Raw genomic sequence first — 27,332 nt, 5'->3', positions numbered from 1 at the left:
GCAGCAAGCGGCTCCTCTCATGTGTTTGCCGCACCCGGATTATCGACAGGTGGCATCATGGGGAAATGCTCAATTATTACGCGTCAGCGTCCAGCCAAATCACTAAAATATAACACTTCAACTTGGTTAAGTGTCGTATGTATCCCTTTTCTGAAACAGTGTTTAAATAAACAGCTAAAGGAAGTCTGCAAGAAGCGTTTCAGTGATTAAAATTATTGAAAGAGGCGACCTTTCCAATTTGATTATCTTGCAATTCTTGCAACCTTTCTGCTTTAATCGATTAGTAATTGTTTGTAAACCTAAATTTGATTTATATTAAAGGACAGAATATCGTATCATTCTCTAAAAGTGCTAATTATGTGAAAAACTTAAATGGCGGATTAAACCTGAACGCAACTCTTTTGATTGACAGATCATCCCTGTCGATTTAACAATTGAAAAGGGAGTGGTTTGCCTCAACATGCTGTAATATCGGGAAGGCAATGAGGCGTGGCTAAAAAATTATTTGGACCAATCGAAAAGTAAGTGGGACAGCCGAACGCGCTCTGGCCGCTGCAAAAGGGGAAAGCTGCATTCAGGGGCTGTGGGGGATAAAGAAACCCAGGCTGTGTGATAACGACGGGAGAGGGAAAAAAGGGAAGGTAGGGATGAGTGTGTGTATGTGCTGATCAGTGGTGGAGGTACAGCCAGAGCCGGATACAGCGTTTACAGCCGCACCGGACAGCGGCAAGACCGCCTCGGAGCCTGCCTCCCTCCGCATTTCTTCCAAGAAACCCTCCATAATGTCTGGCGGGGGAGAGGTACGCGTCCTTTGCCAAGAGTCCGGGCAAGAGAGCCCGAGGATGCCGGCCTGGAAGCGAGAAATCTTGGAGAGGAGGAAGGCGAAAGGCGGCGGTTCTGGAGGAACCGGTACTCCGGAGACCAGTCCCGGCGGTGCGTGCTCGCAACGGGTAAACGGCGAGCTAACGGGAAACGTGAACGGCAGTGGCGCTCTCAGAGATAACGGAGCGACCGGTGGGTCCGGGCGGAATTACACCATCACCACAGCCAGTCAACACTTCGTGAACAACAAAGAGCCACAACCGATGTCCACCGAGAGAACGACACAGAGGGAGGACGACCGACACGAGAGCTTGGTGCTGCAGGAAAGTCTGGGGCCGCTGGAGGAGAACCCGTTCATCAAGCTGGAGAAGGAGCGGAGGAGGCGGCAGGACAGAGAAAACGCCGCGCGCCCGGTTCAGCACATATTGGAGCTGTATGGCAGTGTCCCAGGTATACGGACTATCCGCGCGGAGAATATCATCATAATCGAATCGGATCCGGATTACTTTCCGGACGCCGGAGGAGTTAAAACCAGGGCCGGTTGGCAACAAAACGGTGTCGATACCTATAGCTCATTGAACGACCTCCTTGACCGGAGAGGTAGTACTGTAACTGAGATCAGAGCCAAGGAAGTGGTCATTTATGACACCACGTTAAGCAAGAGTGAAGAGAACTTGAGCACCTTGGGTCGCCCTGACCATGAAGTCTCATATGAGTCATGTGAGGGTCAAGGTAGGGTTAGTAGGATCCTGCAGAAGTTTGACAGCAACTATGGGAAGCTGCAGAAGAAATCCCACAGCACAGAAAATCTGCTGGATCTGGATAGTAGTGCCAGTAGCAGGCCAAGACTTTGGCCCAAGCCACAGCCAGAACTGGTGCCAAAACCCAAACCAGGCCTATCGGTCAGCAGCCAGCCACCATCACCAGTCTTCCAGGGTACTTGGTCTTCCAAACAAAAGCCACAGCCTGCTGCCTCTGAGCTGAGCAGCCTCCAGCATCATCCTGGTGCCCCACAGTCTGTGTCATCTTTCCGTCTGCGGTTTGAGGAAAGCAGCGTCCATGGAGTAGCTGCCATCCCCAGAGATGAGCCAGACAGAGGGCAAACCAAGCTCACCAGAGAGAGAGAGTGGGAGGTGGCGGATGCACCCCCAAAACCTAAGGTGCCATGCTCTCCTGAGACCCGTCGTGCCCGTGCAGAGTCTCCACTGAGTCCCGTTTCGTCCAAGGTGTTTCGCTCCTCGCCTGAATTTGAGATCCGTCCCTGCCCGAAGCCAGACCTCTCCCAGATTCCTGATGGGGACACTCAGGCTCGGGCCCTGGCGAACCTTCGCCTGCAGTCCCGAAACTCCTTCACAGTGATCCCCAAGCGGCGTCTCCCTGCCTCATCTGGATCAAGCAGTCCAATACCACCTGGTCCTGTTAAGTCTTCCCCCTCACACAGAGCTCCAGAGGTGTCCACATCAGGAGTGCCAACCTCCCTCGCCCCAACGCTCACTCCAACGTCAACGAAGAGGGAAGAGGACAGTCTCCAGGAGGAGAAGGAGGTGGAAAGGGTGGCAAGACCATCCAAGCCAGAAGCATCTCCTACAGCTGCCACAAGTCCTGCTTCTCCTCCAACCCCTGAACCCTCATCTCCAGCTCCAGCTCTCTCCTCACCCCCCTCTACTCCATCTATTCCATCCACACCCCCCTTTTCTCCTGTCCCGTCACACTCTCCTTCCTCATCCCCTTTCCCTTCTACCCCCTCCCCAGCTCCAGAGCAGCCCACTTCAGATCATCTGCCAGTAACAAACATAGACGACATTGAGGTGGAGCCCCCGAAGCGTGTCCCGTTTCCCAGCCCCATGGTTCAGAGGAAAAAGGGGAACACCTTCACTGTGGTGCCCAAACGTAGGGTGGAGCCTGATGCCCAGTCAAGCTCACCTGAGCCCCAGCAGGACACCTTGAGCGAGGCCCCGCCTGTCTCTACACCAACCCTGGCCCCATATTCTCAGCTAGGCACCCTGCTGAAGAAGCGCTACCCTGCTGTGGAGGAGATCGAAGTCATCGGAGGGTACCTGACCCTAGAAAAGTCCTGCCTCTCCAAGACTGGCTCCACAGGCAAAAAGGTGAGTGCAATCAGACATTTTTTGTTTTTATTGACATATTTAACTTGTGGAGCAGAAAAGATGTTTTTCCCAACCCTTTATTGTTTTAAATGAAGCATCGGCAGAGCTCAGACTGTTCATGTGCAGGATAAACTTGTGTGTGTGTTATTGCTTCTTTATAGTTTCATGCATCACACACGCCAAATCATCCTGGAAGGATCATCCAAGTTTCTAGTGATCTAAATTTAGTAATCAGACGTCACACTCTCTTTGCATCTCTGCACCTGTCTCCTAACTGTTCCTCTACCACCCGGCGCACACTGATCTCCCTAAGCTACCTCGGTTATTTTCATATGCAGCACTGTTGCGAGTGTGTGTGTCTAAATCTCTCTGTCCCATCACTTGACCTGCTGGAGCCTGTGTTTCTAAGTGGATTAACAGCATGTGTTTACACAGCCACTTGGAACAACACTCCAAGCTTTTTTCCTGTGGATTGCTGCCCCCCACCCCACAAAACCATGTTATTTGTCGCAGAGCTTATTCCTGGGTTAGGTGGCTCTCCAAGCCTATTGACTCAACAATCTCATCAAGGCTGTATTTGGTTCTCCAGGCTTGGCTCGGGAATTCGGGCCAGCTCAGATCCGTCGAGGCAAATTGTGCTGCTTCTTAAACGGCTTAATTCGTCCGAGGTTTTTGCTCAGAGCTGCGTTATTTCCAGGTCCACTTCTAAACGCACTTAAAAGATAAGGAGCTTGTTTAAGTTGCATATCTGATGTGCATCTGGGATTAATTAAATATCAGAATGTTTCTAATTAATCTTTGCAAGGTGCTGCGGGCTGCGATGGTTAAAAGCCTACGTGCAAAGCATTATTTTCAGCTCCTCCTGTGCTTGAATCGGTGCATAATGTGACACATTTTTATTGACATCACATCTCTGTGGTTGAGCTGCATGCACCCACTGCACCCTGAGCAAGAGTCAAGCTTGATTGCATGTAATCGCTGCATTTAGCTTCACCTCAGTTGTTAACTTTTCTGATCTACAAAACACAGCATGGTCTGTAACTCTGAATGTTTTGAAGCCTGTAGCAGTTTTTTTTTTTCCAGTCTAGGCCAGGGTTACAACCTCTCAGCTGTTCCGTTTCCTTGGCCTGGTGCTCCGTAATCCTCTGCTCTACATGTAAATCACCTTTTACAAGCAGGGCAAGGAACACTGCAGCACTCATAACGTAACCACGTGGTTTTTTTTTACCATCCCATTTAGTTAATTGTTGCTTTTAACCTAAGTTTTCAGCAAAGAGGAAACCATTAACCCCTTGCATATTTGGCTTAACATAAATATGAATAGTGTACACACATAACTGGGTGCACATTATAAAACATCATTGGAAAGCTCAGATTCATGCAAAATTACCTTTGCATCATGTCAAATGAGCCAGCAGATGTGTTTAATATATAACACATTCTCTGTTATAAGTCCAGTGTGTGCAATAGGCTCAGTTAAATTCTATTAAATCCATTTTCAATACCACTAATTCAAATTCAGGGTCGCGGGGGAGCTGGAGCCTATCTCAGCAGCTACTAGGGGAGAGGCAGAGCAATTCAATTTAGTTAAATTACATTCATCTTCATTTGTATAGAACCAGTTCACAACAAAGTCATCTCAAAGCCCTTTACAGACATAATTTAAGCCGTTTCATTGTGATCCAGTTAAAACAAATCCACATTAGTCCAGTTTATAACTGGCTTTATACAAACCAGTTCATGAAAAGTAGTTGCCTAGAGAAGGAAACCTAATCAGAGATTGCATCAGATCTTCTCTTTGATTCAGCCCAGCCCCCTGCAACGCTGCATCAGAATAAGCGGGTGTAGATAATGGATGGCTGGAAGTCCAGTTAGTGTGTAAACTAGGGCTGTAACAATACATTGATCTCCATCAATACATAGATCCAATGATCCGTTAGCGCTGATCCAAACTGAAAATGTCGAAGATCAATACGATAATTATTTGTGAGATGTGCTTAAAAAAGAACATGTGGTCATGTGATTTGAAGTGATTGTTAAATCAACCCGATACCGTCTCGCTTTGATCGCTGATTCCTGAACTGAATCAGAATCGTATCATGACATCATGATCAAAGTTGGGATTTACATCCTTAAAGTAGACATTGATTCACACGGTGATTTTAACGTCTGATTAGCCTGCTGAAGTTTTGATTGACACACTGGTCAAATCTATGAGTCCGTTTACATGACCATCACAATCCAATAACTGGCAGTAATCAGATTATTGTAATAATAATCTGATAATAATCCGCTCTTATGTCTCTTTAATATCTTTAGTTAATAGTACTTTTTTGCACATGTGCAGATGTAAAAATCAAAATTGATCAGATAACTGAGTATACATGCAGTACGACAAGGCATTGTGGCGTAATCTAACTATTACACTGAGCCCTTTTACTCGGAGAAACCTGATCATTACCTGAATTCTGGAGTTGTCAGATTGATCACATGGACATCATAATCTGATTATGCTTTTTCAGATAATGGTAGTGATCGGATTATGAGAAATGGGATTAAAACGCCAAGATTTTTCCCCAATACTTCATCATATTTGTGCATGTAGACCTGTATATTTGATTAATTTAAGTTTTTTATTTTATTTTTACATATGCATATGTGCAAAAACATAACACTTTGTGTGTTAACACAATGGCGTGCAGCAGCAGGTTGTTAGCATATAATCAAAGTAAAGCAATTGCCAGTAGTCTATTTTATTGGCTTATTGGCTCCCACATCTAACGCAAAGACGTAGGTGTTTTGAAAATAACAGGAAGTTTGAGTTTTGCATCCCTACGTAGAAATGTACTTTAAAAGGACTGTAAAATGCAGGCCAGATTTTTTCAAACAGTGCGGTAAAGAACTGCATGTAGGTGTGTCTAATTATAATAATCTGACACCACCCAGTTATCTGATTTTGATGGTCATGCAAACAAGCTCAAAATTAGCTTCCATGTTTGTTCACAGACTGAGACATGCAGCTGGAGCCCAGAGATGGTTGTAAATGGGCTTTTTGAGGACTGATGGATTAAAATAGACAATGAAATTCTGAAAATGAGGATTTTCTACGTCTGCATATGGTTCTAGGTTTGCTATGGATGGGCGTTTAATAACTGTTTTACCAGAATTGGACAAAGTTAACATGACCTATTTTCTTTAATTGAAAAAATATGTTTGTGTTGAGTTTTAACTGTTATGTTGGCAGCAGTGTTATAAGTTTTCCAACTCCAGCGAGTAAAAGAGAAACAATCAAATCCAGAATGCAGCTTAGTTTATTACTTTAGATCAGGGATCCGTTCGGCAACATGTTCCCTAGAACTTTTCTGTGAATCCAGCTTCATATCTTTGGGATCTCTGGGCTATTTTATGTCACAGTGGCAGATAATCAGGCTGTGGACTTTCAACTCTGCTGCGGTGTATATGTTTTTATTGCGTGTATGATGATTACCACAGACCACGGCAATGACACACAGACACATCCTGCCTTTTTTCCTCCTCACTCACAAACCAAGACACTTTATTTTTCTCTCTGTTGTTTCCTGACTGCGCTTTTCTTTTCTGGGCAGGGTTTGGCCTAACCCACATAATTTGTGAGGATTTTTTCCTTGGTTGCCGTTTGTGTGTGAAAGCGGCCTCCAAGAATGGCCATGGCTCCGAGTTCTGGTCCGGGATGGGGGGAAGTTTTTTAAACACTCTTTTTCCAACTTAACTTTTTTTTTTCTTAAGAGGAACTTGGCCTAAAAACAATGTTCCACATGCACGTCAGGAATTGAATGCTTGACCAAAGCAGATCATCAGCGCTTCGTTTTAGATTTTCCAGTAGTATTTTACTTTTTCCTTCCTTCCATTTTCTGATTTACATGATGTTTGACTGCAGCCTGCTTCCTTTTTCTCCTCATGCTACAATCTTCTGCTTTTTTCTTGCACAGCGGTGGTTAATAAGCCTGTCCTCTGGCTTCCAGCTTTCTGTGATCTTCTCCATTGGGGAAGGAATTGTGGAGGAGCTATATAGGTCAAGTGCAGCTTCTCATACCGCATCGCTCCTACATTTGCATATATTCACTCAGAGTTTCTCGCTAAACACAAGCCCGGATTGAGTTTCCATTTGCAGTTTGATTGGATTTGGCTTTTCTGACTTGATGCAGGCAAATTGGCCCTCTTTTGGGCAAACGCTGCAGCTTTTGGGGACTGATAGATGTGGCTTGTAACAAGACATGGGAGGGGCCCGGGTTTGTTTTTGAAGTTGCTGCTCCTTACCAGTAGTTATTATGGAAAAAGGAAGCCGGACCCACATGTTTCTAAGCAAAACATGAAGAGCTTCAGAAAGAAAGAGGTTTTATGGCACACCCTGCCTTTTTTATTCACTCTTAGTGCTGCAGCCTATTTAGTGTCATTATGGTCAAGATATTGTCGGTTTAGTGAAAAGCTTGTTTGTTAGACGTAGAATCTAAATGTTATTAGAATGTAAGTTTAGATTTATTTTGTATTAATTCAGCATAAACCTGTGATTAAACTTGTTCTTTCACTGATGTGCAGCTTGTCCACTAAATCCTGACTAAAATGAGATAATCATGCTTAATGTTTGACGTTAGGATTCAGATGTTGGAGTTGTGAGGAGCTCCAGCCTCGTAGTTTAAAGGACTTTTGAACCACCAGAGTCTAGTTCCAAGCAGATGTCGGTGTAATGTCGAAGCAAAGCAAGCCGATGTCAGGATTTTACAGTGGTTGATGTCAGAGAGAGCTCAGCGATGTGGAGGAGTGTTACGTTCACGTTCACGTATGAAACTGCTGTTTTTTTGAGATAATGACATTATTTTAAAATAAAGAAAACAAATCTGCTGTTTATTATTTTTTAAAAAAATTTAAATATTTAACTTATTTCTGTGTTAATTTTCTCTTAAATAATATTTGTGTTTTTTTTTTTAATTGAAGGGGGGAATATTTTTGTGTTTTTCTAAAGTAATAGTGTACTTTATTTATTGGAATTTCTTTTGCTGTATTTTTATAAATTGTCATTCATATTGAAAAAAATTTCTGTGTTGTGTAATAATGAAAAATTTTTGCAGTATTTTTTGAAAGTAATGGAAAAAAATTATTGAAAAAATTTTTACTTTTTTTTTCCCAAAATGTTGCATTCTTTTTTTTAAATTTCTTTTCCTGTATTCTTCTGAATTAATGACAGATTTTTTTTCTTTTTTTCTGAATGAATCATGCATGTTTTCTTGGAAACACTTTTTGTTGTATTTTTTTGACCTAATGATGTTCTTGAAAGTTCAATGGGAAGCTCTCAGTCATACTTTCCCCTGCTGGAAGTAAAGACAGAATAATACGGAAACAGAAAGTCATTTAGGACGATATTTACTATATTGGACGACCATCATTTACAGTAAACCAACAACTCAACTATAAGTTTACGTCAGGGTTCCTTCTGAAGTCGTACAAAAGTATCCTGAGTCAAGGATTTTATGAAAAGTAGCTTATGAATGACTGTATAAACACCAAGATTCGTACACGGAGAAGGATTTCCCTGCGTACATCTGCGTCATCCTATACGAGTTCATCAGAAGTACTTGATACATTTCTCAGATTTTAAAGCGTAAATCTTTAGGGTAACATACAAGGATCTACACCATCTCAAAGAAGTATGTAATGGCTGAACTTGCTTTTAAACTGTGAATATACTCACCCAACATCCTGCATTTTCCTGGCACATTAGCACATTTGTTTGTTTAACCACGACTTGATTCTCTGGAAGCTGGTAAAACATTTCTCCCCAAATAAAAATGTAGATGTAGACTAACATCCACTGGCATGGTGGTGTTTACAAGAAGCAATACTGGAGCAAAAGAGACTTTTTTCTCTGGAACATATGAACCAAACAGTAAAAACAGCTTAAATTTCTGTGTACCAATACAAGAACTTAACCACCGTTCTTCCTGTTGGCGCGGTCGTGTTTTCATTGCATTGACTTCATTCCTCTGAATTTTAAATACGTCTCCTATATATGTGTTTAGGAGCCACACTACTTTTCATTTCGTGGTCAAGTGTCATGCATGCAGCAGGGTAAAAATACCCAATTGTAAATGGTTTAAAGCTGTGTGTAACACAGGAAGGCCAATGAAAGGGCATCCTCCTACATTTTCATTGTGTGCCTGGAGTACAGGTGTGAAAGTCCATTGTGTTTAATTATTTACCACCCAGCAGGCATTCCCCATCTCTCCTCCCTTACACTTCCTGATAACTTACCACCTCACCCCCTTTTATTTCAAAATTACAGCAACAATCAGCCGCCAAAAGTCCTGAGAGTCCCGAGTACTTTTTGTTGCTGTATTATGTTTTAGGAGAAATACAAAGTTGAATGATGGTTTAACTTTTGGTCAGTTGTCACCTTTCTATGCTCTGATGTATGAAAACAAAGTCGATATGTTTAAAGATCTGTCTTGTTGTCTTCTACTTAACTTACTTAATCCCTGGCCTGAACTACTGCCTTTTATCTGGAGTTTAAACATCCGGTCAAATAGTATATTTTCTTAAAGAAAGACAGTGAAATGAAATTATCTGTTGTTGCAATCATTGTAGGAGCTGGACAAACACTTTGCTCGGTAAGGCAAAGTGTTTCAGTGCTTCCTTTATCTCATTTGTCTTATGAAATGCTGGAGCTCTGGTTAGATTACTTGTATAATACTTTAAAATTAGCATTCTTCGTTGGGTTGTCCTTTATAAAACAACGTGACAAGGACAATTTGACCGTTCTAAGGAGCTGGACTTCGAATTTAAATTCAAATAGTGGTTTTCAAGCTGAAAGAACAGCTGCTTTCTGTTTTTGTTTTGTAACTGGTGGCATGAAATGTGGGAATGCAAATGCGAGCAAACCTTTGGCCTCTGTTAAAATTTCAAGGATGTCATTGTGTATCCTTGGTGTTCTCAAAGTAGCCTGCCTCATGTCAAAGATTGTGCTTAGAAAGATGAATCGATGCAGGTTCAATGGACATTTAAGTTTTCTGCTTAAAAAAAAGGTGCCACTAAAATACAGCAAAGTGTAAATTGCTATTCTGGTAGGTAGCTAGCTAACAATGATCATTTTTAAACTATTGTGTTTGTGGGGTTTTAAGGACCCCTGCCCACTTTTTAGGTTATTATTTTTTTTAGAAAGGGGAAGGAGTCTTTCCAAGACCTCTTCAGGCCTATTTATGCTCCCATTAATGTACGTAAATAGGTACCTTTATTTCAAATTTCCCTGCTCTCATACTTAAATGTGTCCCTTATGTTGGCATGGTTATTAGCCGATACATCCACCAGAGGGCGGTACAGAGTTCACCTCTGGGTTCCTACGTCGGTTTCAGACAGTATAGGCCCATTTATGCTCCCATGCATATGTAAACAGGTCCGTCCATTTCAAACATTGTCATATGTCGCTGTTCTCATTCTTCAATGCGTCTTTTGAGTTGCCATGTTGGTAAGTCAGTTCTTCCACTAGTGAGTAGTACTGAGTTCAGAGTTCACTCCCGCGAGCCGACATCAGTTTCAGACACCATTTGGTGGCAGTAATGCTTCGCTATAAACTTATTTCCAACAGCTCAACAAGCCCTAAACACTCGCATACAGTCTTTATTCAAAAGCTCGGCCAATTTCTACAGTTGTGCTCGTCTTCTTCTGCTTTTTTTCCCCTTCCTGATCCTCTTCTTCTCTGGTTTGTTTTTTCCGCTAGTCGCATGCTAGCTATTCTGCTCAGCACTGATCCTGTGATTTCCTGTGGTATTTCTCCGTCTTCTGCGTCAAGCGACGGATAGCTAAGCTCCCTGAAAACAGACCAAATTATGTGCATAACTGACGCAGAGAATGGACAAAACTGTCCCTCTGCATATCTGTCTTGTGTCGAGCATAAATGGGCCTTAACAAACATGGCGATGATGCAGGAGATCATGATGATGTACATTCTTAGAGAGGTATAAAAGATACAGCACAGTAGACGCCGTCATTAAATATATTGTAGCTTCTTCTTTGTTTCTTTCGTAGGTCGCACTTCAGTTATACTGCTTAACACTGTCCCAAAGGTTTCTGGTACTTCTACTCTGTTTACTCCATTAGGCTACACATCTGCAAGGCCCATAAAATGGACCAAATTTTGCATACCCTCATGCACGAAGACATGGCCTGTGACAACGATCTCTGGGAGCCATACATACTTTTAAATACTTGGTTTTACGTGTACTTTATCCACAAACACTAATGAGCTCTTTACATGTTAGTCAACAACTACTAACAAGAACAATAAAACCAAGATTCGCCTACAGTTGTTCATATTTTACACTCTGTCCTCGTGTGGCAGTAGAAAGCTAAAACAGGGAGCTGTGCATTTGAAGGAGCTCTTAAGAAGCACCAAACAGAGTTTTGCTCAAACCTTTGAGCAGGGATGTACAGTGTCATTCCCATAGAGAGATTTTAGATGTTTCCCTACTCCAACGTACATGAATAAAATTAAATAGATCTTCTGAACAGCTTATTGTCAAGTCATGCCCAAGCTTGAATCCTCATTCAGGTGTGTTAAAGCAGGAAACATCTAAAACCTGCAGGACAGCAGCCCTCAAGGACCAGAGCTGAACATCCCTGCCTTTGAAGCCTAAATATATAACTTGTAAACACTCAATCAACAAGAAAGCCTCCTCTGTTTTGCTCTCCAGAAAAGAGTTATTGATATAAAATCTTAACCAGTGCAGCTTTTAGTGTAATATACTAGGAATGAAACTCATTATGAAGCTGATGAGAGCTCTGAGAGCTTAAAATTTGAAGCTTCCGTCATTTTCTCCACAACACTGAACTGATGATGCTTTTAGAAATCCATGTTTCATAAAAAGAAAGAGGTCATACAGTTTGTTTTGCATCCAGATGAACATGTGGAGCATAAGATAAAAATTAAGTATTAATGTCAAAATTTAAATAGCTTTAGAAGCTCGACTCCAACTTTTTATGTCTTTAAATTCACGTCCTGTGGTGCAGATGCATCACTCAGAAGGCCAGCACTCCATCCAAGACACCTGCTTACTATAGAGAGGCTTTTCCTAGTCAGGTTAGCTTAAAAATGACTTGTGCTGCTTTCCTTCTCTATAGATTTGCCATTTACACATGGCTGTTTTTAAGCACAATTCCATTAACACCTTTAAAACAAACTAATGGCGTCAGGCAGTCTGTCACATGAGAGAGGTGTTACTTCTGTTTTTACTACTGATATCACATGCGGTGCAAATATGGTTTCCTCTTAAGCATTTCCTTGTGTTTGCTCTACATGGAAACATACTTTTTTTTCTTCTTCTTCTTTTTGCATATACACTCTTGTATGAATGCACACTCGCATGTTTCCCACATAGGCCTCGGGCACATGTGCAACCCAGCAAAGTCAGTGTAATTAGAATTCAGTCAGCAAAGCCCCGCTAACATAGTCATGTTTAATTTAGTGTCTGTGTGTCTACATGTGTGTCTTTAGAGTGCATGACTAAGAAGCTGAAGAGCCTAAAAGCAGAGGACGCTAACAAACGGGGCTTTTTGGAAGGTTTATAAAAAGAAACAGAGTGGGCGAAGAGCAGGAGGAGGTCACGGATTTTATTACCTCTTCTGTTTCTCCGTAATCTGCTTTCACACACACCAGTTCTGGGTTCATTTCTTAGGCTATAATTGTAATTGGAAGGTTAAATCTTTTGTAAAACTCGGAGAACATCCAGTTCTGCTTCCTCGATTGCAAACACAAAACCGGGTTGGGAGTCTGCAGCTAGATGTAACCTAATGTAAATTTTATTCAAATAATCTTTCCATGCGTTATCTCCTGAATGTTTTCCTGGTTTTTACATCCGCATCCGAGGTCTGAGGTGTGCAACATGTAAATATATTAATGTAGCTGTTGCATAATTTGCTCTAATGTGAGTCGTGTAAGCTCTTGATAATCTGTTTTCCTGTCCTCCATCCAAAGCTGTCCGTCTCGCAGACGTGTCTGTCTCTGTCTTCACCTCCACTCTCCCATTTCTCTCTGTCACATATCCATGGCGCCTGTCGCCAGGGCAACACCAGCCAAGGCCATTCTATCCTGTCATTAGGATTCTAGGATAAGGACACACTCTCGTCTATCTGTTGCACACAAACACTTTTACGTCAGTGTAGAGGTTGTAGGTTCTGTAATTGGTGGATGGGCGGCAGCATCAAGGAGCATTTTTATCAGGCAAAGAGGAACAGAATTAAAACAGGGTCTAATATAGATGTTTGAATGGTGAATGTGTTCTTTAATCAACAAACCCAAATCAGAGTTTTTTGTGGGTGGAGACCCAAACAGCTCAGCCCTTTGATAGTGTCTTTTTATGGGGCCCAGAGCGTAACTGAGGTCAGTTATTCCAGCATCGGTTCTCAAACATGTTTCTGTTTTCATCTCATTATCTTTCAGTCATTTCATATGGTGCAGCATCTTTTCTTTGAGCATTGTGAAAGAATTAAAATACAAATATTGTGATCTTTGCTACACAGACTGTTAGGATAAACAAATATTTGGTAATTTTATGGTTTTACTGGTACGCATGCGCTGATGTGTGATAATGTGGGCCAGGGCATTTTCACCATCAGTAAATTTGAATTTATGGAAACTAAAAACCTGCATTTTTCATACACAAGAAAAGACATGAACAAAATGGACATAGTCATCAGGTCGAAAAAGTGATGCCAGTACTCATGTACTTAAGACTGCAATACCTATAATGACCACATGGGGCTGTTGCTTCCTGCAACTGATCGAGTGAGGACTGTCTAGCCGAGCGCACAGTGACAGAATTTAGAGCATGTTGGTCACCAGTGCAAGGACATAAGTCCACATATGTGCACACAGTGGATTGATGGGCTCTCACGAGGGTGATTCTCTGATTGCACACACTGTGTTATTCCCTCGCAGTGCAGAAATGCCTCCCTGCGCCATTGCATTTCACTCCTGGGTACTAGTTGACTCACTTATATCACGTACATGCACCCAGTGTTTACCGCGCACATGGTTAGTTTTTCTTATACACGTATTTGGTTTTAAGCACTCCCCCTTTGGAACAAAATAAAACACCATAGCACTCTGCATGCTGTGTTCACATGCAGAGCATATGTTTGAAAGCAGAGTAGCCTACCGCTGCTGCGCTAGGCTAAGAAATTTTACATTCATGTAAAACGATTTAATTCTTTGCATTTTGAAGGCATGGAGCTAACAATATAGCCATGGAGTCAGTGTAGGGGAAACATTGAAGTTTCTTTAGCTAGTTATTGTCATTTTAAACATGATTTGATATTCACAATGTATTATTTTCATTGGGAAAAATGAGGTGCGCCCCCAGGACGCATCAATAGTGAGTTTACTGCGTCCTTCTTTTAGATTTTAATGTCTCAGGGGTGCAGGACGCGTACCGTGCAACATCACTGCAACAGCTGTGTGACTAATGGTGAAAACCCTGATAGTCAACTCCTCTCCTTCTTGTCCTTGTGCCAAGCTAAGCTAATATGCCCGTAATGTAATGCTGAGTTATGTTTTTTTTAAGTGATTTTGTAAAACAGCTGCATGTTTTCCAATAATCACACTATATAATTTATTTTCAAAACTTTGAAAAAAGGTTTGTTGTTTAGCCATGTAAGCTTGTTTGTTAGCTTAAGTCGGCCCAGACTATACTGTGCCGAAAATGCTGTGATTCAGTTTTTTTTGTTCTTATTAATTAATACAACAGCTGCAAATGTTCCCTAAAAGTCAGACTGATATAATTTATAAAAAAAAAGGTTTATGTTTTAGCATTGTAGCTTGGTTGTTAGCTTACTTGTTTGTTAGCTTAAACAGGCCCATACTCTGCAGAAAATACTCAGTGATTAATTTTTTCAGTGATTTTCTTTTCTTTTCTTTTTTCTTTTTCTTTTTTTTAAATACAACAGCTGCAAAAGTTCCCAAAGGTGAGACTGTGTAGTTCATTTTAAAAACTTAAAAAGGGATGTTTGTTTTTTTTTGGCTGTGTTAGCCTGTTTGCTTACATTAGCTTGCTAGACACATTAATTTCATCAGTTGCAGCTGTTTTTACAAGGCTGAGGTTAAAAAAAAAAAATAGGATAAACAAACAATGTCAGAATTACAATGGTTTTTAATTATGTAGATTTTTCTTTTTTTTTTTTTATCTTTGAGCTCTTTATCATGTATCTTTTGTCCTGGACCTGGATAGGATCACTTTTTCTTGGCCTCTTTCCTCTTTGCTGCCTCGAAACTGTGTCATAATTGTCTCATCTCTGTTCCAAAGCCCAACTATACTGAAACACCAGGCTCATCGTGTCCAAAATCCAATCAACTGTTCAGCCACCGAGCACCAACTCAACAAAAGGTCATTATGTGATGCACCCTTGGGTTCCCTCCACTTGGAGGCCTTTGTAATCATAGACTGCCACAGATACAGTATGTCCTGTGATTATGACCTTTCTGCATATTATACTCAGAATTCCTTTGAATAAAAAAAGCCATTGTTTAATTTAAACACAATTTAAAAGATGTAAAGAATAGAAGAATAGGTTTTTGTTCCAATATAGATCTTTCCCAGAGAAATAACTATCAACACAAGCCTGTGTGTGATCCTTTTCTTTTGTCTCAATTGTGGCTTTTCAGACACACCCCATCATCATCATCGTCATCATTTTGGCATGAGAGTCAAGTACTCAATGCTTCTGCAATGAAAGCGTGTGTGAATGAGTGTTTCTTTTGGGAGTGGACTACTTATAGGTTTTGATCTCCACCCTGCTGGTGTCGCCTTACATTTAGAGTGGACAGTTATCTTAGTTTAAGCAGGCCTGTTCACAAATGCGAAAAGAAAAAAAAAAGGCTTATAGATGGGTCAAAAAGTAATTGATGTGCCTTTTCTGACCTGAAACCCATTGATAAGAATAAATGGAAAGATAGAAACATCTCCCCACTCCCACTTTTCTCTTATTAGTCAGATAATCCAGCACTGATGATGCAGGGAGATGTAAACACTCGTGTGTACTCACAGAAGGCTTAGGAGCTCATGCTGTTAGAGCAGTGACTCATGGAGTCTCCAGGCATGGCAGTGAAAACACAGATTTTTCTATTTGGGACTGTTTGCATCCCACACCTCAGCTCCGAGCTGTGAGCATCAGCCACCTACATGTGTTGAGCACCCACAGTTGTAACAGTGTTGTCATATCGTAGCACTAAAAGCACCTTCAGCTGAGCAGTGAAGTGATTCCACCTTGTATGCGATGGAGAAATCCACCAACACGCGTGTTTGGCCTGAGTATACTTGACAGACTACAGCTGCCGGGGTTTCAGTGGGAGTACTGTGGTTTTAGCTTTGTCTTTGTTATTAAAGTATTTCATGTGTTTTGAAGCTAATATCAGTCCATCATCTATTATTTTGTTTTGTTTGTTGCCTCTCCAGTGTAATGTGTTGCTAAGGTGTGTCATATTGGCAGCTGGTTGCTGTTGGCATTCAGCAAATTTACACATAACCACTGATTAGGTGAATTGCGTTGTTGAATGAACTTATGAGATTATTTAAACAATCAGGTTTTATTTAAGAAAGCCAGTTTCTCTTTTGAAGCAGAAAGTTATCTGATCAAATTATATCCGCCACTGAGTAATGTCACAATGTTTAAACAAGAGGATGCTTTTCTAGGAAAGTGTGAGCTCAATGATGGGGACCGACTTTGCTGAAAACTTGAAATACTGACAATTTTTTTCAAAAAGCAGACTTAGATGGATGTTCTTTAAAATATTTCAGTGTTTTTTTTCTGAAACTGTTGAAGAAATCGCCAGGCTAAATAAAAGTGAAGGATTCAATCTTCACTCAGCTTGAACTTGCACTCAAACCTAATTTTATGAACAAACTCTAACTCCTGTTGACACAGTTGTTCCACCACAGGAACAATTGTTTCTCTGCCTTAAAAATTGTGGACATTAAAAAGAGGTAAAAATAGTAACCTCAGTTTTTTTTTTTGTGAGAAATCCTGCTGCCAGTTCATATGGGAGTCTAAGTAGCAGTTGGAGGGTACTCCTTGGATTCAGAGGTTTCTTGGATAAAAGGTTGAAGTCAGAACTATAGTCCATTGTCTTGAGAATATTTTGAAGTTTAATCGGTGTCTTTAGGAGAATTTTTGTGGAAGGAGATACATTTTGAAGTAGTGTGTGTAAAAGAATTGGGAAGGTTCCATTAAAATCAATGTAAAAAAAAATGTGAAAAAGTTAAATATTTCTTAAATTATGAAAGATATGGAAAGGTTCTTTCTGATCACCCTTCTCCTGAATGAACTGACTATTTTGGACTTTGAATGGTTTAAATATCCTAAATTATGTTGAAGTTATAGATGTCTAGAAACCGTGTGGAAGTCAGAAGAAGAATCTCAATGAGAATGACTGCAGAAAGAGCATTTAAACAAATTTATAAGAAAGAAAAAACATGTCATCTGCTGCTACTGATGACACGTGGATCAGGTCCATATCCAGTGTGGTTTCCTACTTTCATTGCAGCTCATAAAGGTTTAAAAATTCTATTTATACCTATTGTATTTATCTGAAGATCTGTGAGACCATCTGTTCCCTCATAGTTATATTTTGACTATTTGACTATACAGTAAACATTAATATACATAGATTAAGCTGATTTTTTGCCTTATATTTTTTTCTTAAAGATAAATAATTGTTACAGCTGTTCAAGGTTGCAGGACAGATGCTCACTTTCATCATTAGTGATAAATCTGTGGAGATGATATGCTGCATGCGGGCCATGACATCCCTCTCCTCAAGCAGCTGCAGCTCAACTCTTTAGCCGGTTCATTGTGATGCTGTTCTAATATTACCTACCTGGCTGGAGATTAGCTCTAATCGGGCATCTGGTCAGTCTGCTCTGAGCAGCAACACATTGTTAGCCTGTTTAGTTTACTTACACGTGTCGCTTAAGGTTGGATTTACACACACTGTATATAAACTAGTTTATTTTAAATACCTCAGTCAAGACAACACAAACACGCACACACACATGCTGTCAGGAGCTTTTCTGTAGCCCTGAGCTGTTGAATCCAAACCCGATCAGCCCTGTTGGGTAGCTGGCGCTCTGCTTGTCCATTCAGTAGGAACCACTTTTCACCAAACGAGGACATGCCATCCTGGGTGGACTGGAAAGAAATTACTGGCATTGCTCCCATTTCGTCTGTTGGCCAAGACACATTCATGAAGACATAATCTCATCTGCTGGCTTGCTGCCTCTCCTGTTGTTAGTCTTCCCCTGTGACTGTTTGGGCCCCATAAATGCATGCAAACCACAAAAAGGACAGCGTAAGGGAACGTGGAGTGAAAGGAACTTGTGGAATAAAGTAATATGTGCTCAGCTTGATGCCACTGTGTGTTATGTGTTGGGGTTTAGTTGTGATGAAGCAGCAGCAGCTCTCGACTCTGCAGACGAGCAAATCCCAAACACATGATCTCTTCAGAGCAGACAAAAAAACAATGTGCCAAGGTGATGGAAAGTTTCAGCACTGTCCTTAGTCTGTGAGCATTTTGTACAAAATAATGTGTAGACGTTACATTTAAGAGAATGTAATAAAGGAATGTGAGAGTAGCTTCCATAGTTAGAGCTAATATTTCCATGAAATGATAAAATGTCTTAGTTTCAGCATCTGATATGTTTAGGTTTATGTTAAAAAGCACTTGCTGGTGTCCTGCTGATGCAAAAGCATCCTGTTTGAGCACCCTGTGATGAACCAGAATGAAAGCAGGCCTGAATCTACCCCCCTACCCCTACACACCCTGAGGAAAGAGGACAAATCACTTCTGCCTCCACCGTGCAGGCTTTTAACACACTAACAGAACCCACGGCTAGCTTTAGTGCAGGAGAGGCCTCTAAAGAAGTTGCAGGAGTTTTGTCATTCCCCTTGTTCCACTTACTCGGATCAGTGCCGTGGCTCAGATGTGAAGTGGGACATAGGAAGTCGGACTGAGGCGCAGCTGAAGAGTCTCAGCTAACAGGAGTCTTGTGTGAGGAGAGAGCCGGCCAGACAAAAAGAAAAGGGAAAGACTGAAAGAGGAAGCAAGCCCAGTGGCCAGCCTAATTTATTGATGGGACTTGCTTTTGGCATTCAGACACTTCCTCTAATACAGGATGCCAGTTCAGCAGAGAAAGGCTCTATTTGTGAAGTGAGAGGTTTAAGGGCTAAAATTAGGATACATCTTGGACTAGGTGCCCTTTTCCAGGGGGAAAATTATTGTTGATGGCTCTGTATATACTGGCATTGTAGATTGTGCTGATACTGAATACTAATGGTTTCCATTGTCAGGAGGGAAAATGGAAAAGTGAAATCTGTCAAGACTCAGTAGAGAATCCAGCAGCAGATCATTCAGGTTGTCTGGGTTGCAGGATGGGGTCTCCCTGTACTGGACTTGTTCCACTTAAATCCACACATTGATAATTAGAAATGGAGTCTGGACAGTTTGGAGCTCTTTGTATTCCCCAACATCTCAATATTGGAGGTAAATCTGCTGTCTCGGTGCGTAATTTATAGTCTGTCTTTTTAATGTGCTCCCCTACTGCTTCCATATGATTACTACTGTTCATCAGACAGTGTGAATACTTTCATATCAAGCAGAAGTGTTGTCAGGTATGTTTTAACACAATGCCAAGGAGGAAAGACATCAGCAATGATCTCAGAGAAGCATCTGTTGCTGCTCATGGATCTGGGGAGGGTTATAAGGTCATTTCCAAACTATTTGGAATCCATCATTCTACAGAAAGGGAAATTATTCAGAGATGGGAGACATTTGAGAGAAACTACAAAAAGTCCAAGAGCTACATCTTAGACTACTCAGGCTTTAGTTAGCATGCTAAATGTTAAAGTTCATGACAGAACAATTAGACAAAGAGGGAACAAGTATGGCTTGTTTGGAAGGGTTGCATTAGAAAGCTTCCTTTATTTAAAAAGAGCGGGACATCACATCTTAGGTTTGCATAGTTACATCTGATCAAACCACAGTCATTAAATCAAAATGGAGATGCTTGATCACGATGCACAAACAGCTCATACCAACTAGCAAGCACGGTGGTGGAGGGCTGATGATTTGGGCCATGTTGCAGTCAGTGAGTGGACCATGAACTTCTTCTTATACAAAGGTTTCTAATCAGTTCTGGGTCCTACTGTCCGACCACTAAATCTTGTCTGAGCTGGGTCATGAAAGGACAATCATCCCAAACAAAGCAGCAGAAAGACTGAAAATGAAAATCGACATGGTCTCGTTAAAGTCTAGACCTCAATCTGAATGAAATGCTGTGTGCAAAAATAAACCTCAATGAACTGAAGCAACATTGTAAAGAGGAGAGAAATGGATGAAATAGACAGATAATGTCCCATAGAAAAGTTATTTTTAGTTATTTCATCTGGTTCTACAGGTTATATTAGTTTAGTTTATGCAATCTAACACGTTTCTGCTTCATATTTGTTAAAGAAATCATGACATGGTGTAATACCTGTTCTTCATCTAAGGTTGTATTTAACTTATTTTAAGAAATGCAAATTGAAAGATGGAGTAATTCCTTTATTTTGTGACTCTTCCTTTGTTTTTATCTATAGACCTTCACTCTGAAGCAAACGATCCTCATACTGAAACTACTGAAAATCGTCCTTTTGCTTTAACAGTCAACCTTAAAGTCCATTCATCATAAGTTTAGGTGTTGCTCAAACTATTATTTGCTCTGATCATTAACAATCTGGAGAGTTTTTAGTTCTTCATCTTACCTGTAGATCAATGTCCTACTGTATGTCTGAAGGACTGATCTTGTTTTATCTGTAGACTTTGTCCAGAATCCATAAACCAAATCCTCTAGTCATGGTGTCAGAGCCTGGTAGACAGCGTTTTGGACACTCCCTTTTTTAAAATAAATAGTACTCTGTGCACAGTTAGTTCAAGTTGCTGCTTATATGAACTTTGCCTGCATAAGGAAACAGGATGTCCAACATATTTGATGTGATGAGTTTGGAGACAGCATGACTTTAAGCTCTGAAGTCTTTGGTCTTTGGTGAAGCTGCAGGTTTGGAGGCCCTGTGATGGAGATTAGGGCAGATTTGTATCAGGGCCTGCAGAGTGGATGGAGCTTGGTACAGCAAGTTAAGAGCAGTCAGCTGACTGCTTCAAGAGGGGAAGATATGGACAAACCTGCTGTTTTCTGTAGGTGTGTCAGCAGCGATCTCCATGGCAACACAAGAGAGGGGAGGAAAGCTCTTTTTGAGTTTGTGATGCAGACAATAGTGTCTCACACACATCGAAGGTAATCGACCACAGGTCATTTATTGGTCCTGCCAGGCAGCCACCTGGTCCACTGCAAGACAAAAACTGTAGCTTGCTCTCCAGATACCCCCCCATCCCAACAAAAATTTCAGAAATGAGTATTGTGTTCTGAAATGAGACGACATCTTTGGGTTCCCAGTTAATGCTTCAATATCCAGCAGCAAAGGTTTAAAATCTCCAAATCCAGACTCATCATTTGGGTTTTTCTGCATCGTTTTTCACCTCAAGATCTCCTTCAACGAGTCGAGCCTGCACAGCACGTACGAGTACCCGTCGGAGAGCAGCGTGTGGGACAGCGGGGAGGAGGACGAGGACGAGGACGAGAAGCTGGCGGACGAACAGCCGAGCATGGTGGGACGCATCCACATCCCCCGAGCCAGTTTTGCCGGCTCGCCCTCGCACACCAACAACGGTGAGATGATGCGAAACACAAGATGTTTAGACTTAAATACGAAAGTTAATGTCCATGTTTTCAGGATCTGAAACTAATTAAATTCTGACTTGAGACTTGAAAGGGGCTTTGTGCTGCACTCAGGGGTGTTTTTGTCTAACTTTTACACAACAAAGAAGTCCAGATCTTCATTTCTCACTCTTGTCAGCAGCTTCCCATCATCACACACTGATGATCCAGTAAGGTTGTTACACAGGCAGCTGGAACATGTTATTTTTTTAATCTAAGAGAAAATTCAAGCTCTTTATAAGGATGCAGTGGCTAAAAGCTGTTTGTGAAAGCTGAAAACTGTCGTAGAAAAGGACTATCTAAACTTATATTTTGCTTCCAAGGAGTCAGACTTTTATTTTAATCTTTTAAAATGCTTCAGGCTTCCTGAAGGTCTTTTAAAGTTTATTTATTCATCGTCAGAGTCCTTTTTCAGAGTAAAGTGTTTTGTGTGTTTGCCACTTAATACAGAACTACGAATCATTCAAGCATAAAAGGCTCCTAACTCGAGGAAGGAACCGGTGTTGGTCACACAACAGACAACTTGGAAAGAACCCATTTTTAATTATATTAAAACATCATTTGATCCCATTTAATAAAAATACCAAAGTTTGACAGACATAAAATAATATTTGTATACAAAAAAAGAAAATCTCAGCACTGTTTGCATCCTTACAAATATGAGCAAAATGGAAGAGTAGAGGACAACAGAAGAAGTGAGACGTGGAAAAACTTCTCCATCTACAGCAGATGAACAGGGTCTAAATATAACTCAAGAAGTAGAAGAAAATCCAGCAAAGACCTGACACAAGACCTGAGACATCCAAGGAAGGGAAACCGGGAGAAGTGGCTGAGTTATGACACAAGAACTGGACTGATGGAGGGATGAATGCTCCCCAGAGCCCAGATCTCAACATTACTGAAGCAGTGTGGGATCATCTGGACCGAGAGCAGAAGAAAGAACAGCTTTTGGAAACTATTGCTGACAACTACTTAAAAAAAGTATAACAAATCTTGTCTAAGAGGGTTCAGATTGAATTCTTAACATTGTTTTAAGCGCCAAATGTTTCAGTAAACCTCCCCTGTTTCCACTTTTCCTGACGATATGTAAAGAAATGAGGGTGGAACAGGATTTTTGGACATTTCTGATCAGTTTTCAGGTGATGCTTTGTAAAACCTTTAACATACATTTTAATTGATTTTGTTTTTTCTTTAAATTAGTTCATTAATTAAGTCTCCAAGAGCATCCATGGCATCTCTTTCTTATGGGATTTTGTCAGGGAAATGTGCATAAACCTGCCCATTTTTTCCTATTTAAGAATTTTATTCCTAACAAACAAGTATCCAAAGGAATAGGCAAAGAGAGTAAATACTGTCAGAGGGATGTAAGAATTTATTCATTCTTCTGGAAACTTAGGGGAATCAAGAGTAAGAGCTTAAGTTGAAAAATTTGTTTGGAAAATGCAGGTTATGATCCTAAAGTGAGCAGAAACATGAAAGAAACACTAATTTCTGCTGTGAGGGGGATTTATGTGATTACAGAGCCCCCTACTGGAGAAAGTGTTAACTACATCTGAGTGCAGCACAGTCATGGTTTCACTGCATCAGCTCCTCATTTCTCACTGAATTTACTTTTTTCCCTAATTGTTGTTTAAAACTTATGTAAAATATGAAAACTGTGTTAAGATTAAATAAACCCCACTTTGTTGAGTTAAACAGTGTTTATCTGAGCATGACTTCTGAAAGAAACGCTAATATGACCTGTGTGTTTTTCACATATGTTGTTTTTTTTTTTTATTAAAACAAAGTAAAATTATATTTTGCAGATCTTTCCAGCTACATCCCCAAGCACTCTGTAGACTTCAGCACTTGGCAGGAGCAGAAACATGAGGACAGTGTTTACCAGGAAGAAGCCGCCTCCCAGCAGATGACAGAGGACGTCATGGTGAGAATAAATGCCTAGATTCACTACTAAAGCTCCCCTAATGAGCTTACAAACAAATCCCCAAAACTCACCAAAAAGCTAATTCTGCCATATTTATTTAATTAGATTCTTTTGTTTTTATTGTTGTTTCAATTAAACTTCTAACAAGAAAAAAAGAGTTCATTCCTGATCTCTACCATCACCACATCAGTTAGTCAATATACTGAGTTGCCATTAAAATATAATAATAATAATAATAATAATAAGATAATTGCAATTATCCACCATGACAGCCAGCAGTCAGATGTTTATGTGGAAACAGGAACACAAATGTAGACACAGTTGTGATGGACCTCAGTTTTTTCCAGGGAAGTCTGATAACCTGAGATCTCTTGGGGTTATAGGAAGTGCTGCATTAAATAATCCTGCACATAATCCTGTAGCGTAGTCTAACTCAGCCTTTCCCAAACTGGGGGTCCCTAGATGGGTGAGATCTTTGTTACAGCGCTGAAACAAATCCACCAAAAACCACTTTATCCTCCTTATTTGTGAAGTTTCTGGTGGTCCATGAACATCAACATATGTTATCTTGGGTTTCGTGGCTCACAGTTTGGGAACCGGCAGTACAACCCCTTCCATGAACCAGTTTCTCACAGTTAGTTTGTTCCTAACTTGATGTTTTGGGTTAAGTGGAAATTTATTTGTTAACTAAGATCAGAATCTGAAATGAGAGTTTGATGTTCTTTCCCTCAGCTCACGCCGGCCGACAGCTCCTCCCTGTCCGACTACAGCAGCGAGCCCGCTCTCTACTTCTGACCGCTCCAGCCAATCAGCTGGAACATCAGCATCAGCATCACCACTGTGGGACCAGACGTCAAAACACCGGGACTCTCCACTGCTTCCACTATAAAGCACATCGCTCTAAATACACAGGAGGACAGTGTTATTTTTCTTGGTTTATTTGGACTAATTTCCTGCCACAGTACAACTCATGCCACGTTATCTCATGCATATCGGAGCAGATAAGCTTTTTTTCTCAAGATGAAGCAACAGCAGCTGGGCTGTCTTTGTTTTTACCCCCCCTCTTTATCCCGGGACAGTTGATCTGTCAGCATCACTCACTCCAAGTTTTAAAATTCAACACCTGCTCTTTTGGACGATGTTAATGAGAGGAGCTAAAAGGAAGCGGAGGCGTCGCCACGGTGACAGAGTTCAGTGTTAGCATGGCAACATGTCATTTGAACATTCTCCAGAGGAAGCTGGAGGACATTTCTGCTTGCATACTGTAGATCGATGGCAGATTTAACTCAGAAAATGAAAGAGGAGAAAAGGTGAAAGGGTGCCACAATTGTTTTGTTTTTGTATCTGCATGTTTTTGATTTCATCCAACAGCTCGGTTGGTTCTTTTACTGTAAAGCTTCTTTATGCCTTTTTAGTTTTTATATGTTCTCTGGAGTATCATGCTGTATTCGAGCCGCTGGATGCGTCCGCGGAAAACATATGCACCCCGGGGGGAGAAGATATCCGTCGATCAGTAGCAGCTCTCGTTTATCAAACACTCGGACAAAAGTGACCTTCGCCAATAATGTCTGTACATCCATACTTTTGGTCATCGCTGTGGAATGTGTCTGGATTTTTTCCTCTTTTTTGAAGTTATCCATCACGTTAACCAAACACGGTCTAACTCGCTGACTTTTCTGGCTCCTTGAATATTTATTCCAGCATAAAGTTGAAGTTTGCATGTCTGGAAAAATGGATGACGAGATGTCTCTGCAAGTCGGACCTCATCATACTTCGACATTCCCCAGAGAGCAGCAGGTCCGTTTAAGGCATCGAATTACCATTGTTTATTAAAATGACATGTTTGTGCATACAAATGCAAGATTGTGTTTGAAAGATGTGGTAATTCTCTTTTTTTAATTCAGATTTTTTTATATATATATGCAAGAATGTTTCCAAGATGATTTTTATTCTTTTTATTTTTTACTCATAATGCCAACTGATTAAAAGTGTTGCTGTGATGGCCTCACATTCATTCTTCACACACTCAGGCCAGTATTGCTGTACAGTTTCCATCATGTGCTGATAAATACAGAGATCTATTACTTCCATTTTATTTTCTTTATTTCTCCAATCAGATAAAATTAGTTCAGTCCTCAAAGCTGGATTTAGCTGTTGTCAGACCTGAATTTAGGAATTCTTTGTGGAGTCTTGGATGTTAGATGTCTTTGCACTGTCATGCTTTTAGCTGCGTTTTGCACCTCATGAGAGACGGCGACAGAGGAAACGTGCACTTAAAAGAACAAGAAGCCTAGTTGAAGAGTTTTGTTTCAGGAGCTGCAGCCTCTTCTTACACCTGTTGTAAAAACCACTAACTTTATTTTACTTTTTGGACTTGAGGCATTGTTCCCCCTTTTTTAAATGAACGTGAAATACAACTCTCCAGTTGTACCTGATGAATGCACTGCCGATAATTGCAATGTGTTGGTTTTTTCTTATTTTATTTCCTACTTTTGCCACAGCGTTGCATCTTAAAGTTTCATGACTGTTGGCCTTGTCACTGTGACCACAAACTGCAGCCCACAGGACACTGGTCCAGGTCTGGAAAAACCCTTTATCATCCCATTGTCCTGTATTTTAAAGGACCAGTGATAGATTTACTGCAAATTATCACAATCTTGTAGTTTCATTGTACTTTTATCTACTTATATATAGTAAGAAGCTATAGCAAGACTCATTTACATATAGAGTCTTGTATGAAGTTTAACAGGTAGATTAGATTAGATTGGACTTTTTTAATCTCACAGTGGAGAAATTCACTCGTTACAGCAGCTCTTATTGCAGAATAAAGTGCAGAAAGCAGACAGAATAAGGTGAACATGCGTCACAACAAGAAGGTGCAATATAAATTATTTACAACAGTGATTATTGTTGGATTACGAGCCAAACGGATGCTTCATCTGAAAAAAAAAACAAGCTAGATTTCTAGTCTAAATCTGGAAAAACTGCCATTTAATTGAAATAAATGTATCAATGGGGTATTTAGATGATTAAAAACATTTAGGCCAAATAAATATCCTAAAACCTAAAACAGCTGAGACTGACAAAATATTCAAAGTTCAGCACTGCGACAATTTAAAGTTTAGTAATATTTCCTACAGTAGAACCTTCCCATGTTAAATTCAGCCTTTTTTTTTTTTAAACATCTAAGCATTTCCTGCTATAACATCAACATTTCATGAGCCAATGAATGAAAAGGCCTGAATCTGAAATAATGCTGTAATAATTTAAGTCTGTAGTGATTTGTAGGGTTAGATTTAAACCTGGGCTCGTAGTCATGTGACACGTGGATTTATCTGTGGCGGCTGCTGTTTTTGTTTACCAAAATCCCAAAGAGGTTGTCGGTGTTTTCTGTGACCAGAGGGACCAAACAGGCAGATCTGGGTTGTAGAGAAAAAAAACCTCCACTGATTGTCTTAAATGACACCAGCAAGAACTTTCCTGATGGCCGTTGTGGTAGAAGCTCCATCTTCATCTTTTTTCTCCTCCTGCCTCGTCTGTAAATCTACATCGCAGCAGATGTGCTTACTGTAAACTTATTGTCCATGATCTGGAAAAGTAAAAAAAAAAGATGTCATACTTGTGCAAATGAAAGCTCAATAAATAGATGAC

General features: G+C 40.7%; 1 protein-coding gene across 1 annotated transcript; it reads left to right on the top strand.

Annotated features, from left to right (window-relative positions):
• Window positions 1-599: 599 nt before the first annotated feature.
• Window positions 600-27,332, top strand: tprn (taperin). The gene is made up of 4 exons (XM_041969988.1): window positions 600-2,930; window positions 21,526-21,709; window positions 23,563-23,681; window positions 24,414-27,332. Exons 1-4 carry the CDS (start codon window positions 783-785, stop codon window positions 24,474-24,476), a joined length of 2,514 nt encoding a protein of 837 aa, XP_041825922.1. The 5' UTR covers window positions 600-782; the 3' UTR covers window positions 24,477-27,332.

This window comes from Melanotaenia boesemani, chromosome 19, assembly GCF_017639745.1.
Source record: "Melanotaenia boesemani isolate fMelBoe1 chromosome 19, fMelBoe1.pri, whole genome shotgun sequence".
NCBI classification, from domain to species: domain Eukaryota; kingdom Metazoa; phylum Chordata; class Actinopteri; order Atheriniformes; family Melanotaeniidae; genus Melanotaenia; species Melanotaenia boesemani.
The sequence above is the reverse complement of the archived record's forward strand: the minus strand, read 5'-3'. Positions and strand labels throughout refer to the sequence as shown.